This window comes from Dermacentor silvarum, chromosome 6 (assembly GCF_013339745.2).
Source record: "Dermacentor silvarum isolate Dsil-2018 chromosome 6, BIME_Dsil_1.4, whole genome shotgun sequence".
In the NCBI taxonomy this organism is placed as follows: Eukaryota; Metazoa; Arthropoda; class Arachnida; order Ixodida; family Ixodidae; genus Dermacentor; species Dermacentor silvarum.
Window position 1 is genome coordinate 165,761,037 of NC_051159.1, and position 18,291 is coordinate 165,779,327.

The window sequence follows — 18,291 nt, forward strand, 5'->3', positions numbered from 1 at the left end:
GTGTTTCTATTTCTCGTGCTACTAATGTCCGCCTCTTCGAATAACCCAGCTCAATGATAAGAATTACGCTACCTGCCACAGGCGATTTTTAAAAATTTCGTAAAGCTTAATTTTGAACACCCGGAATATTTACGGTTACTACACTTCCCTTCTAATACGAAAAAAAAGCGCAAGAACATTAAGAAGCTACAATGAATTCACATACGTATAAATTAATTAATTTTATAGTTCCAACACTTATTGCAGCTTCTGCCTTGGCTGGGCATAAAGCGGACAGCCCAACAGCAAGGACTCAATGTTTTCATCCGCCTCGTCACAAGCGGAGAAAGTTCAGAATAACATTTTACAATGAAAACGAGTTCTCTCAGCAATAAATATCATTGGAGTTCACCGTAAGGCTACATATCACGCTGCCAGCACTTCCTGGAACGCGTCACGCATTAATATGAGAATACTATTTTGCCACCTCGAGCACAGAAGCATGACCGAGTGGAAGCGGAGAGGCGTTACGCTTTGAAGTGGTCATTTTGATCTCTTCTTGGATAGAGACGCGAGAGAAAGAAGATTCACGCGAGTTGCTTCCGCACTAACGACCTTGTTTGAACTGAAGTCCAAAGTGCGCATCGCTTTTATACAACTGGTCATTAAACTTGTATGTGGGACACTGAGATGCCAGTTCCCCCCTCCGCTTTCCTTTTTTCGGGTCTTAGTCGTGTTCCGTTCATTTTGCTTTTTTAGAATATTTATTCACTCCGCCGTTTTCTGACCGTAACACATTTGTTACGCTGTCGACTGGCAAGCTAGAGTCGTCGCTAACACCGTTGGCAATTGCGGGCTAGGAGGGAAGTTAACTGTTGCTGATGTATTATTCAGGCGTTGACTGCACATTATGGCAACCGGGAGGAGCTCGGAAGCTTCGAACACTACCATTTTTGAGATAGCCTTGGGCATTATCGATTCCCCCTTCGCTTTTTAAGAATACACCCGATTTCCTAGAAAACTATGCTCATGCATAGTTGGATGACGCTTACTGCGAGGAATACTTTTAAGTATATATGATGTCTGGTTTTTTTTTTTTTTTTTTACTGAAAGCCTGACTTTGTTGGCGCTTGGTGTGTGTGTGTGTGTGTGTGTGTGTGTGTGTGTGTGTGTGTGTGTGTGTGTGTGTGTGTGTGTGTGTGTGTGTGTGTGTGTGTGTGTGTGTGTGTGTGTGTGTGTGTGTGTGTGTGTGTGTGCGTGCGTGCGTGCGTGCGTGCGTGCGCGTGCTTCTCTTTAAGCGGGAGGAAAGGAAAATCATGCTTGCTTTGCACTGTCGCAGACTACATTAATCTAATTTGGGAGTGATATCTATCGAAGCACACATATAGCGCACTTAGTTATTTTTATTTCATTTCAATTTAGAACGAAAGAGGAAGAAAAATGAACGCTGTCGTGCGCTACACAGCTGCCGCTAGGACAATTCTTTTGCACACATCCGGCTGTCACAGCGATCGTTTATCATTTTTTCCATGCGAAAGGGGCACTTTTTCAACGCATCCATGTCCCACTCATCTTGCCCACGGTTCCTTTTTCTTGCTTCAGATGTGCTGCCTGTACACTCTGCGCCAACATGAAAGGGAACACTTAGTTCGTGCATTTAACAGCCGTTCTCTGGCTGTTAAATGCAAGTGAAAACGTCACTCAAGGCTGTTTGCTATGCTGTTCTCGCAATATTAAATCCCGCTTTCTTTTTTTTCAGTGCTAGAACAATAAAAACTACCGGATTTAACGCAGTCCAGGTGTTGCCTTTCATATTGGCATTCGTTTAACATGTCTCGGTCACACCACCCTAGCTCCAAGTGAAATGATTGAGTCGGTTTAGTTAAATATTTTTAGTTAATAGGTTTAGTCAATAGCAACAACGGGTTAGAGATCGCACAACCTTACCAATTTTAGTCATCACTCTTGACGAAAATTTGCTTTCTACATTACTTAAAGGATATAAGCAGCACTAGCGCTGTTTGCATATTTACTGTTCGAAACTCCTGTGGCTCAATTTTTCTTTGTCATGGCGGGCACGTTCGTTTCGGTTGAATCTAATCCCACCAGAGGTTTGTCGTTCCTATCCGCCTTCATTGCTCCTGCAGGCTCGTAATTCCTAACTTTTTTTTCTTTATCGCTATACCTATCTCCTGTGATTCCTTTCATGTCCGCTGTAAAGGACAAAATTTTCTATTTTATGTGAGCGTATGTTTAAGCACTGGTAGGTTTAACTCGATTATGCAATGGCGAGGGGGGAAGCAACACGAGTCTGGTTAATAATATTGCTTTTCATGAAATGAAGAGGCAGCGCCTGCATAATCACATACAACACCTGTGGAATGAATGAATGAATGAATGAATGGTTGAACGAACCTATTAATGCGCATATCTGTCTTCCTACACACATGATTCCGTTATTCTGACAATGCACAAAGCTATAACGGCAGCCGGAAACTCAAGACCCACAATTAAAATGTACACAGACAAGGATAATGCGTCACTCGCAAATATCTCGCCCAACTCTACCGTTCTTACTATTTTGGTTCAATTTGGCTAATACGCTAACTCGACTGGACTCAATCAGCGAAACGGGAAGAACAATATTTTTCACGAATGCTCTGCCTCGCCTTCGAATAATTATTTTATCATATGGCTCACCTATGGCCGCTTCTCTGGTGACGAGGGTAACACCACTCCATCAATGACGGAGGTCCAGAAAAAACAGGAAATTAAAGTCGTCGTTACATAATACGTCCCAAGCCACCACAATTTATTTTATTACAAGGCACAGCCCCAGACTAGTTTATTCTGCTGATAAGGTAAAAGGGGACATCGAAATACAGAAAGCAATCAAATGGTCGCATTCTTTCACCCATGCGCGATCAAGCGCCCGATGATGTGCCTGTTCTGGCGCCGCCATCAGAACAAGGCCCCGCCTTTTATTGGTGGCAGCGTAAGTGCGTGACAGCTGCGCTCTCACAGACGCTTATCGGTATCGCGAAGTAGTGCCGGCGGTTAAGACCTGCAGCGTCACGCTGGAACGGTGGCTGACAAGAGCGTAACGGCTGGTAGCATAATGGCCATCAGGTTCTCCCCATACCAACGAGCTGGCGGTGAGGCTTGTTCCGGTTACTAGAAATTTCTATACAACATCGAATCGAGATACTTTGTTAGCGTTACTATGCTTCGTACACTTCGATGTCAGGATACGCATAATGGGATGATGCACAGATGGTCATTTATTTATTTCGTTAAAGTAACTGGCCACTAGAGAAAGAAAAGCGGGGAAATCATTCAATTCCTCTTAGTTGCGGTCAGTGATCATCATCAGTAACGCCAAACACATAAGAAATCCAACATAAGTACACATCTGGAAAACGGAGGATACCACGCCCTTTACGTGTAATGGCTTACAGACCATGTCGTCCCGCGATAATGTGCTTATCTTATTGAAAGGGCGTGCGAAAGGCTTGGTGACCCACATTTCTTCGCGCAAAGAGTTCCCTCATGTTCTCCAAGGGCAAATAAGAGAACCCGATAAAGCGAGCCCTTCATTCAAAAGTGACGGCTTACGCACTACAGTATAGTGCTTCGAAACATTGAGAGAACGTCTATACCATCTCCTTGTATCATCGTAGCTGGAACAGATCTCACTTCGCAACTTTAGCCTTTTCCTGGGGCAAGATTATAAAGTAACGAACACAGTTGAACTGTCCTCCTTTTTAAAGGGAGTATAATTTGTCACTGCGCCAAAAAGAAAAAAAAAAGGCTGGAGAGGGGGCAGAAATTTCTGTGTCACTCTCATTTGCTCGTAAGCGCTGTTCTCAACATCACAAGTGCTCTTCCCGTACTTGATATCTCCTGATAAACCAGCATGATAAAATAGATGTCATTACAATAAACTCAAGTGCAGCGAGCTTGAGCGCCGTAGAAGGATACGAGTAGTTTTTTTTTCGCTTCTGGAGATGATTACGTCATTTATATCGACCAGTATTTAATTAGCGCTCCCTTTTCACGCTTCTTGCCTCTCGATCTGCTCAGAGAAGAGACGCTACCACGAGGCAGACACGCCTGCCGGCCCGAGAGGCCGTACGACAGCTGCCGCTGCAGATCCGGCTTACGGCCGGCGGCAGCTGCGAGTCACTGACACGCCCGACCACAAACGCAGCATCAGACAGCGCGCGGTGTCAGACACGACGCAGCGAAAGAAAAGCGCTCCGCTTATTCGCACTCTCGCCTCACCTGAGCAGCATCATCGCCGGGAACAGGAACGGTGGGTCACGCCGCGTCGTCTGACCCGCCGGCCGCCGCCTGCTCGCGACGGCGTCTCTACTAGGGGACAGCGTCCTCCGGCAATGTGCCGCGCCGGACAACGGAGCGGCGTCGGTGCCGGACATGCCCACTCTCCGCCACCACTGTCCACCACCACCACCACCAACACCGCGACAGCCGCCGAACTTTTGAAGCAAGCGCGGCGTATAGTCCAGCGGAACGCGTAATAATCCGTGAGACGACGAGGAGCGGGAGAGGAGAAATCCGCTGCGACCACCACCGCGATGCGACCGGCACCGTGCCGCGCCCCCGACTGCCGCTGCGCGGTGTGTGGGGCGCGCGCTGCTGGGAGCGGAGCCGGCGAAGTGAACGTCCGAGGCGGGGCGGCACAGTCGAAGCGGCGTCGTTTGCCGGAGGTCCTCTGCGAAACGCACCCCCCCCCCCCCCCTCCCCTTCTAGCTGTTGCCAACAGCGAGGAATTCGAAGCGTTGTTTGTTTATCGAACGATTTGAACGTGCCGAAAGACAGACTATCCCAATCATCAAAAATTAAACTCAAGGGTTTAAGAAATGTTGGAAAAAAAATGATAAATGCCGGAAGGCAAGATAACGATGAAATGAGTGTCATCAGGTAACTCGGGCATAGCCTGCTACAGTAAAGTGTGCGAGCGTAAAGTGTGCGTACACTTTGTAGTTTCCGACATCGCTGTCGCACGGGCACTTTGCAGCGTGCTTGAGTCGATGTGGGTCGAACTCTATACCGAGTGACGGAATGAGCACTGCCATAAGTCATGTACCGGCACACTTGACTTCGATCATTTCATACCGGCTACCGATTGTTCCTTTGTTCCTGAGTGTGCTTCAAAAGTTCGATGGTAATGGAGTTCTATGCGGGTCTCAGTGGCGCATGTTACTCTAAAGTATCGTTTTTGTTTTTTTCTGAAGCCCTTTCATTGACATTGAAATCTTTCTAGTTTGAATTTTTCAAACTCAATTGAAGCAAGAAACATAAAACACCATAATATCGCAATCAAGAAGATATATCATGCTTGAAAATTACATTTAGCAGCGTTTAATATGTATAGACAATCTGCTGCATTGACTCGAGTTAGTAAAAGTGTTTGTATGGCGGACAGGGTTGAAAAATTCCAGCTGGTCATGATCACCACACCGTATAACAGCACAGAGTCACGTGCAGCACCATGGACACCATATAAAGCTAAAGACGTTTGTGGAGGTTCGTTGTCCTTGAGAATTGCAGCAGTATCTTCGTCGCCTTCAACTGCGACGGCTTATGACGCTGGCATTCCACAATGCTTTGTTCTTACATTGCTTCGTGGTCAACGCCCTGGGAGGTTTACTTCGTAGCTTTGTGCTTCTGTCAGGTCGGTGTGCTATCTTTTTCTTACATTGTGAATGGGCTGGCGCGCAGAAGGCCACGTCTGCTTGGTAGACTCAACAAACAGCGTCCCACTATACTAGAACCGCCAACTAAGCGGCTCTAATCTACTCAGCTAGTGAGACATGGAGGCACTCGAGTTCATCGACCAAATCAGATCCATGGCAGAGACAGACTAAACACGCGGCGGTCCATTCTGTCTAACCCTATACCTGCCACGAAAGTTGAGGAGCTAGCGTGCCAGCGAAGCCACGTTAGTGCCATGCAGTGACCCAAGCCTTTGGGTGCGGCACGCATTATGCATAATGTCGTCGAGCAAATGCCAGTTTGTATTATCAGTGCGCCAGTTCACCGTATTGAATGAACATTGATTCATATGCCCTAATGGCCTTCTCTAGCATTATATACCTCGGGGTAACCTTCCTGCCTCTCTATGCATCATTTCTCTCTCTCTTTCTAGCCTTATATAAAGAGACAGAGGGGAGGGGGGGGGGGGAGTGGTAAACTTGAAAAAATAAAATAACAATAAAGACAGTAACAGCAGTTTCGTTTACATCAGAAGACTTGGCATGTCATTATACAAAGTAGATCGTATAAACCTTATACCGAGAACAGTAATGTTCTGCTCAAGCGTGACTTATTCTTTATCAGCGTAGTCTGCCTGGTATGCCTGACTAGCGCTTTATCACGTTGTTTATCAGATTGTTTTATAGAAACCGACGCAAAGCAATACAGAAGAAGCGCCAGGTAACTTAAAAAATTTGATTGATTGATTCTGTCTAACCCTATACCTTCCACGAAAGTTGAGGAGCTAGCGTGCCAGCGAAGCCATGTTAGTGCGTAAGTGCATATGAATCAATATAACTGGCTGAAGCAGCACAGGGGTCAGAGACGCCGCAGTGGAGGGCTACGCATTCTCTGACTAGCTGATGTTCTTTCCACCCGTATCAAATGCCGCAGACGCATGCGGGACGTGAACTCGTTACCCATGCTAAGCAGGTGCACACCGTAGCCACTGAGATACCGGGAGTGACAAAAGAATAAAAGCAGTCGAAGCGTATGGTTGCAATGACGACACGGTACAATGCAGAAAGACTGCGGCCACTGGTAAACATAAATAATTAAACACAGCCGTGTGGTACAATGAATTAAATAAGTTTAAAAAATGAACATTCGATAGTAGGACCTAATTCCACAATAAATGAGGTACAAACGTTGCAGAAATGGCATTCGTTCGAAAAAGCAATGCATCACAAACTGTGGGACAGTTCTCGACACGACTCATGCGCACGCCGTTAAACGGAAACGATACGACAAGATGGTCAGTTCAAATGACTTGTGAATACATAGGATGGCTTGCGAGCTAATTTCGAGGACGCGTTACGCAGCTTTGTTATGTATGTGGACCCTTCGCGATGTCGAGCAGCACCCAGACCGGCGTGTTGCAGACGGATCGTTCCCTCCCCGTGTTCGTGGTCGAGGCTTGCCCCGTCGTGCTAGAGCACTGTTATACAAGTTAAGGGTTGGATCTGTGTTGGTGCGCGAACGCCTATACCGACAAGGACTGTGTGGACAGCCCGTCGTGTACGTTTTGTGGCTCCTGTGAGACACTTGAACATTCTCATTTTAGAGTGTCTCGCATTCTTTGCGCAGCGCGCATTACTAATAAAGGAGTATAGACTAATGGGGCTGCAATGTGCGACCCTTGAGGATTGCCTTTTTCCAAGGGGGAGCGCTGCAAGACGTGACCAGGTCCATCGAGCCCTGCTAAGTTTTCTGAAAGACACTGACTTGGCCTCCCGTTTATAGACATTATTTGTGTTTTTGTTTTGTTCTGTCTGTGTCTCCGTCATTTCTTTATTTCCTCTTTTCTTTTCTCATATTTTCATTTCCTCTATTCCCTCCTCCTATAGGAGTAGGCAGGCGTTGTGCCCCTCTCGGTGGCAGTTGTCAGCTTGCTCCCTCCTTAATTCCTTTGTGTCCTTGTGTGTATATGTGTACAAATCAAATAATAATAATAATAATAATAATAATAATAATAATAATAATAATAATAATAATAATAATAATAATAATAATAATAATAATATAACCATCTAGGTGGGCAGTCACGTCTTAGTGTACGCATCTAGCCTGGTTAATTTACCCACCACACACAGGTAATGTGCTGTACGGCTGCTGACTCCGAAAAAATATTAGTTACTATAGTTAGGACAGTGATTGGGATTACTGTCAGTGTTTTTTGCAAAACTCAGTTGAGCCCCGGCCTTCTGCACTGGCGCAGTGGACATGGCGTTCTGTTACTTAGCTTGAGATCGCGAGTTTGAATGCCTAGCCGCGGCGGCTTCAATTCGATAAAGGCGAAATAGAAAATAAAAAAAACTTGTGGTGCAATCTTCAGGTGCAGTCTAACGAAGCCTAGGTGATCAAAGTGAAACCCTAGAGCTCGAATGCGGCGTATCTCAAAGCCCCAGAGCTGCTTTAGGACGTTGAGCCCCAGGAATCAATTAGTCAGGCATATGAGTTGAGAAACTTCAGTAGAGCTCAGATTACCTCCACTTGTCACGACTGCAGTGGTCAGCAGTCCAGCATCGTCTCCTCTGAAGGCTGCCGGCCATCGCGAACACTGTCCCATCGTGAGCTCTGTGCTCTAGAGCGAAGATCAAGTGGTTCCAGTCGCACGCGCTTTCCTCTCTTCTGAACTTCCCGTCTTCCCTTAACGTTCCCTAGAGTAAGAAATAATGTGGTCTCTTCCTGTTGAACTCTATCTCTCTCCCACTTGGTTTGCCTCTTGCTTTAGCTATGTAGGTATTCGCTCAGAACTTACTGTCGGGCTAGTTAAGGCGCCTGAGATGCCATTTATGTCGAGAACGCCTATCGACAAAATTAGCTCATTCTACTGATGAACAGCTTCTGAGAGAATAGTTAAACTTAATATGGCGATCATGCTTCCGCGTGGACATTTTATGTGATGGTAATTTAATTCGACTGACGCTGAACTCCTGTTGGAAAACTTCTGCCGACTAATGCATGTACTTGACGTCAAAACTGCACGACTCAAAGGGTTGAACGGATTTTCCTTTAGACTAAACCACTGGCAGGTTAGATACGGAAATGCAGTTCAGTGTAAGGTCCCAAATTTAAGTCACTGCGCAGTCGAGAGACGCGCATATTGAAAAAAGATTTAAAAAGTAAAAAAAAAAAACCAGAAAAAGAACAATAAAACACGATAGCGTTTCTTTACTTGCTGTTGACTATTTCTTGACATTCTAGCGTTCTTTGGTTCTTTGTGGACTCGCTATTATAGTTTTTTTTTATTCTTCTTGCCCTTACAAGCGCAATTTTTGTGCGTGTGGGTGTTACACATTGACGAAATCTTTTTTTTTTTTTTGCTACAATCACCTATATGGTGCCTGCTATTTCTTGCTTTATCTTTTTACTCGAAAGTGACTGCTCCATGTGGGCTGAATAAACATTTTCTAGTATTCCAGTCTATGCAGAAAATGGTATTGTTCGTGCTTCACTTCTCAATTTGAAAATCTGCTCCGAATTAACTAGAAAAAAACTGTTCAATTACTGCGATGATTTCTTTCCCGTCGCCTCAATATTTCATTAATTCTGAAATGTAATGTTATAGGGCTTAGTGACATATGCGTTGCCGACATTTCACATATACAGAAATAAATAAATAAATAAATAAATAAATAAATAAATAAATAGTTTCTTTTATTTTGCTTCTTAATAAACGTATTAGAAAAGATACTGACTTAAACAACTGACGTCACCAAGCTTTTAACCTTACGTATGGGCCAGGCAGAAAAGATGCAAGAAATGCCGATCCCTTGGAAAGGATACTACCTTCGTTTTCGCTTTGTGTTGTATTAGGTAACGAGGTCTGGCTCTAGCTGCGCACTTGAAGGAGAAAAAATGCAGACCGCTTATCTTACCCGATGACCTCGACGAATGACACTCACTTCTGAACTAGCTCAATGAATGTGAGGACAATAGCGTCCGTAATTAGCAATCGCGTTCGAATGAAGATCCCGGAAACCACGAGAACTTCCAATTTACTTGTCCCATGAACGTGGAAACCAGCAGAGCACTAAGCTGTACAATTGTGTGAGCAATCTTTACAGGGCAGCCACACACTGGGCATCTATTCATAAGGCCGGCCACAGTGTGATGAATAATCCGTGTTGTTTATCATGTCCGTGATGTCATTGGGGAGACAGGCAGCTTGCTTTAATTGATATCTTTAATTGCTCTACACTGCTTTGTTCCGTGATTCTTTTTGTAAGGTATCCCTTTATGTGACGTCGAGGAAGTTATTTTGTAAACGTGAGTATTTATATAAAGTTCTACAGACGTGGGAATTTGGGATCAAATCACCACATCTCGGGCGGATATCAAGCCATCTTATCTACCTTAAATTGTGCACTTTGTGTGCGTGTTCCTGTATTTTTATTTTGTTGTTTTTCTTCGTATTATTATTATTATTATTATTATTATTAGTATTAGTAGTAGTAGTAGTAGTAGTAGTAGTAGTAGTATGATTATTGTTGCAATCTTATTTTTCGTATTTTTTATACCCTCAACACAAAAGAAGTGTCCCCATCTAAACAACCGATTGGCTTATGTAATATAAGAAGACTACGGTTATAATCGTGATATTCTTTTCTAAACATCGCGTAACATTTATTTTCGTGCACACTTTCGCTGATGAACGCAGATAAAGTGACATCCGGAACATGGTGACCATGACGTATTTCCAGCTCCAGAAATAGCTCCCGGTGCTTGCAGCACACAAAATCATGACCTTCGAGATTGGCTCCATTATTTCAATGGATCCGTCCCTTGGAGGGCGGTTTGGACACTCCCTTTTGCTGCTCATGAGATATCAGAACTTATCTGTAGGAAGCCGTGCCTTCAGCTGGCTCAAAAGCCAACACATCTTCCCGAATTTACGCCAGGCCCTCGCCCTGACGCTTGCTCGTGGTTCAATTACCGTGCCTACCAGACTTAGGAAAACAAATTTGTCTCATCCTAGGCTAATTCTGCGTATATAGATTAGTATTCTAACTTAAACTCACCCGCAACCAGCGTAATACTTCATTTGGCAACCATCTTAGCAAAAGCTAGTGGTCTGCGGGCAGTCACATAAGCAAAGTTAGTGACACAAGCCACGCACTTTGCTGTTCACACCGTACAAGACAAACGAGAAGTTCTATAGGTGATCACCGCAAGACAGGCGCAGAGCCAGAAGCGCGCATGCCCAGCCTCCCGAGCGCAGGCAGACAGAAGTAAACAAGATGACGTGGAAGCAAGAAGGGGAGTGAAGTGACTTGTTCGCCACGTCTGTTTCTGCAGGCAGAGCGTTTTGTACTCCTTGAGGCGGTAATGTCGCCTCCCTTCCGGTGGCGTGCGTTTGCTCTGGTAGTAGTCGAGGCGGCTCGGACAAAAGCCAGGCTCAGCGTGGCCGCTCCTAATTCCCTGGGAAATGAGACGGGGCGCCCCCGCCTCCCCCTTCCGCGGTCCTCCCGTTCCACGCCCGCCCCTTGCAGCCTTCCGGGGAACCGAGTACTCGCCTTTCTCGGTCCCCTGCATGCGGGCCCTAAGTGAGCGCGGCGGCGCAGGCCACAACTCTACGCGGTAATCGTCTAGGCGGCGAGCCCGTGGTTTTGAGTTCATAGCCGCGGCAAGACTGGGACATCCGCAGTGCCGAGACCGTCTCGGTGGACCTCGCACCACGAGGTGGATCGCGTAGTAGGTCACTAGAAACCACCGACTCCCAGCTTTCTACCGCATAATTAGGGAACATAAAAAGTAGTGTCCGGTTTTTGTTTTCCTCATTCTTTTTTCTATGAAGGGAGTGAATGGTGAGTTCTGCTGCTATTTTCCCTTGTTTAACTGCTACAGTACGAGAATTTGGGCTGCTGAAGAGCCCGCTTTCCCAAAATCGTAGCTAGAAAAAAAAGACAGCCTAAGTGATAGAACACGATTTGTATATATTTGCAAGCATACGTAAAATTTTTAGGATGTCGTGGGTTTCTTTAACTCTAAGCGGAGTATAAGTACTAGTTTTGTTCCTGTAACGGCAGCACCCACCACGCGAATAAAACGAAGTTGGTGGTGAAATCATGAGTACAAATACATCGTTACGTCAAGCCTGTAGTTAAGCCGGGGCTGGCAACGCAGTGCTATTACAGGGAGACGCTGGCTTTTTGTTTCGGCCTCTTCTGTTTTCCTGCGGAAGGGCGGGAAAGTGGAGAGAGAGAGAACAGAAAGCAAGCTCCACTCCGGCGCCATGTGAAGCGATTTTCCCAAGTACAAGTTGCTCATTGCCGCAATCTTAGACGCATTCTTGCAAAAGAGTGCGAGAAGCTAGAGCGTCGTTTAGCTGTCTGCGCACGTAAAGCCTCCTCCACACCAAGGAAAAAAGAAAGAACGCCTGAGCCACTCAAACAACTGTCTTTCATTGTAGGTTAACTTGATAAATTGATGCACTGCACCAGAGGCCTTCTATACCGAATCATGGTGCGCGGCTAGAACGGACGTCTTGCTCTAAACTCTTACAACATAACATTTCTTCAGAACTTTTTTACTCAACAAATCTTGTGTATGTTAAAACGAGGTCCTAAAGCGCGAATTATGAGTGTAAAAAAATTAAGATTGCAGAAAGGACACAGCGAAGTAGCACGAGCGGACAGCACAAGCGCAACATACAAATGAAAGATGCGGCGAAAAAGCTCGCTCCAGACAGCGTATGCATGTTCAAACCGAGCAAGAAACAATAAGTTTCTTTTTCTTGTTCTTTCGTGCACTCAAACAGAAAGCAGTAGCGATAACACGTCAGAACGCAGATGCCAGAAATCCCGTTCTAAACAGCTGAGTCACATGCTATATACTAAAACTGCACTTACAATTGCAACCTTCTTTGTCTCTTACAGAAGACAAAGCTGAATTAGATTCCAAGCTAACTTTTAGTACATTCATTGTTTTTCTGATGCTTCCTGATGTCATAAATTGACACAGCTGTTCAGAGTGTCGTTATTGGAACATAGTATTCTAGCGCGAATTATTAACACTGCTGATTGTATTGTAAGTTAGCGGTTTTAGTGTCTCGTACTTATACTGTTTCGCGTCTCTTGTACTATTTTATTCTTTAGAACCTATTTAATTATGTAGCCCGCACCCTAAACTACCTTTCTAAAATGGCCAGGCTAAGAAGAAGGGGTCATCATAGCAGCAACACAATTCGTTAACCCATTCCCGTGACCATCGGAAAAGGGCAAACACAGGAAACTGTATGTAGATTCCACTATAGTGGATCTTCTCTTCAGCTTGTGAAAGTTAGGCTGAACTTGCGACAGGCAAAACTTGCGCCTAAAGTTTTAACCACTCAGTGCGGGCGCGTTCGACAAGACACCTGAAAAGTGCAGTTTGCGTTAACTTTGCTCTCCGCAATGTCCTGGAACAGGCCTTAAGCTAAAAACAGAAATGAATAACCCCCTCGGCATTGCTTTATTGTATACACACTTTCTGTTTTCATTACAGTATATCCTGTTAACTTAGTTGTTCGGCTCCCAATGGTTTCAACTGAACCGATCGCCACTGCACCATGTGTTGGAAGCCTGTAATAACTTGAACCTTGTTTTATGCATGTGCACTCGGTTTCAGTAAACTTGAAGTCTCTGGTACACTTGACTTGAAGTGTGCCAGAGAGTGGGAAGAACGCCAACATTATACTAATCCATAAAAAGGGAGACGTTAAAGAATTGAAGAATTATAGACCCATTAGCTTGCTTTCAGTACTGTATAAAATATTCACCAAGATAATTTCTAATAGAATCAGGGCAACACTTGATTTCAACCAACCAAGAGAACAGGCTGGCTTCAGGAAGGGATATTCTACGATGGATCATATCCATGTCATCAATCAGGTAATCGAGAAATCGGCGGAGTGCAAATAACCTCTCTATGGCTTTCATACATTATGAAAATGCATTTGATTCAGTAGAGAAGCCAACAGTCATAGAGGCATTGCGTAATCAAGGAGTACATCAGGCATATGTGAATATCTTGACCAATATCTACAAGGATTTCACAGCTACCTTTGTTCTTCACAAGAAAAGTAGAAAGTTACCTATCAAGAAAGGGGTCAGGCAAGGATCTAATGCTATTCACTACATGCTTAGAAGTATTCAAGCTCTAACACTGGAATAGCTTAGGAGTGAGGACCAACGGCGAATATTTCAGCAATCTTCGGTTTGCGGATGAAATTGTTCTATTCAGCAAAAATGTGGTGTTGAACAACATTCAACAACAGAGTGGGGTTGAAGATTACTATGCAGAAGACAAAGATAACGTTCAATAGCTCGGCAAGGCAACTAGAATTCAGGATCGCCAGTCAGCCTCTAGAGTCTGCAAAGGAGTACGTTTATCTAGGTCAATTGCTCACAGGGGACCCTTATCATGAGAAGGAAATTCACAGAAGAATAAAATTGGGTTGGAGTTCATACGACAGGCATTACCAAATCCTGACTGGTAGCTTATCACTGTCATTGAAAAGAAAAGTGTACAGTCATTGCAATCTACCGGTGCTAACATATGGAGCAGAAACTTGGAGGTTAACAAAGAAGCTCGAGAACAAGTTAAGAACCGCACAAAGAGCAATGGAACGAAAAATATTAGGCCTAACGTTAAGATACAGGAAAAGAGCGGTGTGGATCAGAGAGCAAACGGGGATAGCCGTTATTCTAGTTGACATTAAGAGGAAAAAATGGAGCTGGGCAGGCCATGCAATGTGTAGGATGGATAACTGGTGGACCAATAGAGTTACAGAATGGATACCAAAAGAAGGGAAGCGCAGTCGAGGACGGCAGAAAACCAGGGGAGGTGATGAAGTTATGAAATTTGCAGGCGCAAGTTGGAATGAGCTAGCGCAAGACAGGGGTAATTGGAGATCACTGGGAGGGGCCTTCGTCCTGCAGTGAACATAAATATAAGCTGATGATGATGATGGCTACTCGGTTTCGAACCTCGATAACTACTTTGAAATCTGTTTGAATTTATGTGACCGCTCATTTGAGCTATACTGTGTAATTGGACCTTGGAGCTGCGCTGGTCCCTCGCCACAAAGACACTCTTGTATTCCTCTGAGACATTCGTCTCCATATAGTAAACACTCTTAATAGCTCATATAATATGTATACTCGTATATGTATGAGCCAGCCGTTTAATAGATAACCCTTGTTTACCTGCGAAACATGCTAGGTGCACAGCAAGCAAACAGCTACACATCAGGCTTGCCCTGCGGCACCGCTCTGAGACAGTTAGATGATGGGCTTTTCAGGCGAAATGATTCTGAGATCATGGTATCGTATACTTCTGCGGTGCGCAAAGCCGCAAGAACTCTGCTGCATTTATTTAGGATATATCAGGATATATGAGCGCTGAAAATTGAACGTTGAACGCTTTATCTTGTGCGTTCAAGGCTATAAACTTTTATTCTCTCCGTCTCATCGTTCCATATCCCTTCTCCCTTTCCCCTGTGCAGGGTTGCCAACTTGGCTCAGCCTGCTTAACTGCCCAGCCTTGCCTTTTACTTATGACTTCTGTTTGCACCTCTCAAATATCCCCCAGCATTCGTTCCATTATCGGCAACTACATTTGGAATTCCTGCAAAGCGCTAGCCATTTAAAACGAGAGTCAAGTGTACGTTAAACGTGCAGAAACACCGTCCGAATTCCTGCTTGGCTGACACAAGACAGCGACGTAACATTTGCATAAGTGCATGCATCTGCTTTTGCGTACTTTCTGTGTTTGTGCAATTATTTTTTATATTTCTCTATTTCTTGTATTTTTTTTGTTTCAGACGTTTACATCGTTCGGGGCGCATCTATAAATTAAGCGAACAGGAGTAGCCTGCGCCGTTACAAGCTCCGGCATCTCCTTGAACGCAGATAATAATAAACATGGGGGATGACCCGTCGCAACGTATAGCGCCGGACGACCGGTTCATCTGCTTCGTTTAGAGACACCTTGCCGACACGACCCATAAGACCGCCGTCGTTGACTTCTCCGGTCCTCGTTCTATGCAACCACCCGGTTCGACCGGTTACACTATTTGCTTACTAGCTTCTTTTTCCTGGGCCTCATTCGCTGATACTCGACACGGGAGACGCCACGACGTAACGATGAGGTGATAAAGTAAGAGAAAAAGTCGCTTACTAACTGCTCTTACGCGTTGTCGCAAGCTTGCCTCAAGCCGTACATTTTAATGGGAAGGCTAATACTGCGCTAATATAGCTTGGAAACGAAACGTTTAAAATGAGACGAGAGCGTTGAACTGCACCTCTTAAGGAGCATAGGCAAGTGAGTGAGTGTGTGAGTGAGTGAGTGTGTGTGTGTGTGTGTGAGTGAGTGAGTGAGTGAGTGAGTGAGTGAGTGAGTGAGTGAGTGAGTGAGTGAGTGAGTGAGTGAGTGAGTGAGTGAGTGAGTGAGTGAGTGAGTGAGTGAGTGAGTGAGTGAGTGAGTGAGTGAAAGAACCTTATTGGAGGTCCTACGAGGACGCGAACTCGCCGCGCATCCGGCTAGTCCCACGTCGGGACCGGCAGGTCGAGCCCACCGGCCCGGTCGCGGGCACGCCGGACAGTCAGGATTTGCTTGTCTAGAGCGGGGCTACGCAGAAGCGAGTCCCACTCCTCTTTGCTGAACTTAGGGTATCTCGACCCGCACTCCCAGAGCATGTGTGCTAGGTAGGGGAACAGCGCAAAAAAAAAAAAAAAACCCACAAGAAAACAAGAAGGGGGACACACACCAGCGCTGACTGCGCTGGTGTGTGTCCCCCTTCTTGTCTGCTTGTCGTGTTTTTTTGCGCTGTTTTCCTATCGAGTATGTACCGACTAGCCCAAGCCTCTACGGTCTTGCAATTTATGTTTGCAATTTAAGTTTATGTTTGCGGTTAGCTCCCTATTCAACCTGGGGGGAGGGGGTGGACAAACCCTTCTAGACGTGTAGAATAATTTCGTAACCCCGTTGTGAGTAACGGGAGCGTCCCTGTGGCCGTAGGGGGGGAGAGGAGTCAGCGCTCCTTACAGAGGAAGCGCGGTAGGTGAGGTCGCGCGCAGCCTCGTGAGCAGACTCATTGAGCTTCGGGAGAGCACCCTCGACCAACCCTCCGTGATCGGGAAACCAGTAAATCTAATGGTGCATGAGAGCATCCGGACTCGAGACGCTAAGAAGACGAGCAGCTTGCTCGGCGAAGCGACCCTTCGGAAAAGCCCTGACTACCGTTTTGGAATCGCTACAGATCTCGAACCCACGAAAGTCTAGCAGGGCACGGGTGATGGTGGCTTGCTCGGCAACTTTGGGGTGTGAAGTGCGAATCGAAGCGCTTTCCACCCCTGACGTCACCGTGAGTAATTGTTGTAAAAAAAGCATTTTCATGAAGCCCACCGATGAGATCGAAATTTGTCAGGTGTTCATGTGCCTAAAGAATAGTAAAGCGGTAGACATTGATAATATGCAGATCGGCCTCGTAAAATATGTTATGGGTATCATTTCGCATCCCCTTGCACATATATTTAATCAGGCATTAGCAACTGGTTGTTTTCCAACTGGGATGAAACGTGGAAAAGTGACTGTTATATATAAAGGTGGTGAAAGGAACCAGTTTACTAACTATAGACCCACCTCGATCCTCCCAGTATTCTCGAAGGGTCCTGAAAAAATAATTCTTTACCGCCTAAATAACTTCTTTACCCAACACAACAGCATTTCCGATTGCCAGCATGGAATTCACCAGAGAAGGTCAACGGAAACAGCCTTGTTACCACAGAAAGAAATAATTATTCGCAATATCGAAGAAAACAAAGTAACTCTTGGTGTTTTTATAGATTACACAAAAGCCTTTGATTATTTAAACCATAATGCTCTATTAAAGAAGTGGTACTGCTATGGTGTACGTGCAGTGGCTTATTCCTCGTTTGAGACTTCACATGATCGCCAGCAATGTGTCAGGATTAATAATTGCATGTCCTCTTTTAAAAATGTTGCCTCAGGAGTTCCACAGGGAAGCCTCCTGTGACCACTTCTTTTTAATGTGTACGCAAACGATGTTACTCAACTAAATAACGACATTTGCGTGTAATAGATAGCTCGCAGTGGCGAACCTACGTGGCGGTAACGTGTAACGGTAAGTGTGCAATCTAGACCCATGTTTTTCCAACATATCAATGTTCTGTGCGTTAACCTCGATTGACCTAAGCCCTTTTTTTTTTTTTTTGTTCGAAGAGGTAAGTATTTTATCTTTAAACTCAAAGGTGTTTCTTAGTAGTCTTGGTAGCTGGAAAAGGTTACTCGTCGCACGGTTGCTCCATGAATAACAACACCGAAAGTGCAGGAAACAGGTCTGAGAGGATAGGAGAAATGTTAGCTTATCTTTTGTCCACATAATCACAAGAGAAGTTCGGGATGTTGATGTGGAAAGAGAGTTAGAAAGAAACAGAACAAGGAGATGACAAGTAGGTAGGTCAACCATACGAGTGCCCGGTTTGCTACCCTGCGCTGCCTGTCTGCCTACTAACATAAAAACAATAA

At 45.1% G+C, this 18,291-nt stretch overlaps 2 protein-coding genes across 2 annotated transcripts in view; one reads left to right on the forward strand and one right to left on the reverse strand.

The window, feature by feature from the left end:
- Positions 1-4,637, reverse strand: part of LOC119456342 (connectin) — a 39,938-nt gene extending 35,301 nt beyond the window's left edge. The window contains exon 1 of the mRNA XM_037718057.2: positions 4,264-4,637. Within this exon, the coding sequence (XP_037573985.1) occupies positions 4,264-4,418 (155 nt within the window). The 5' untranslated portion in view covers positions 4,419-4,637. The remainder of the gene's footprint in view (positions 1-4,263) is intronic.
- LOC119455210 (uncharacterized) overlaps positions 1-18,291 on the forward strand; it is a 251,918-nt gene that overhangs the window by 58,791 nt on the left and 174,836 nt on the right. The gene's annotated exons all lie outside the window — the stretch shown is intronic.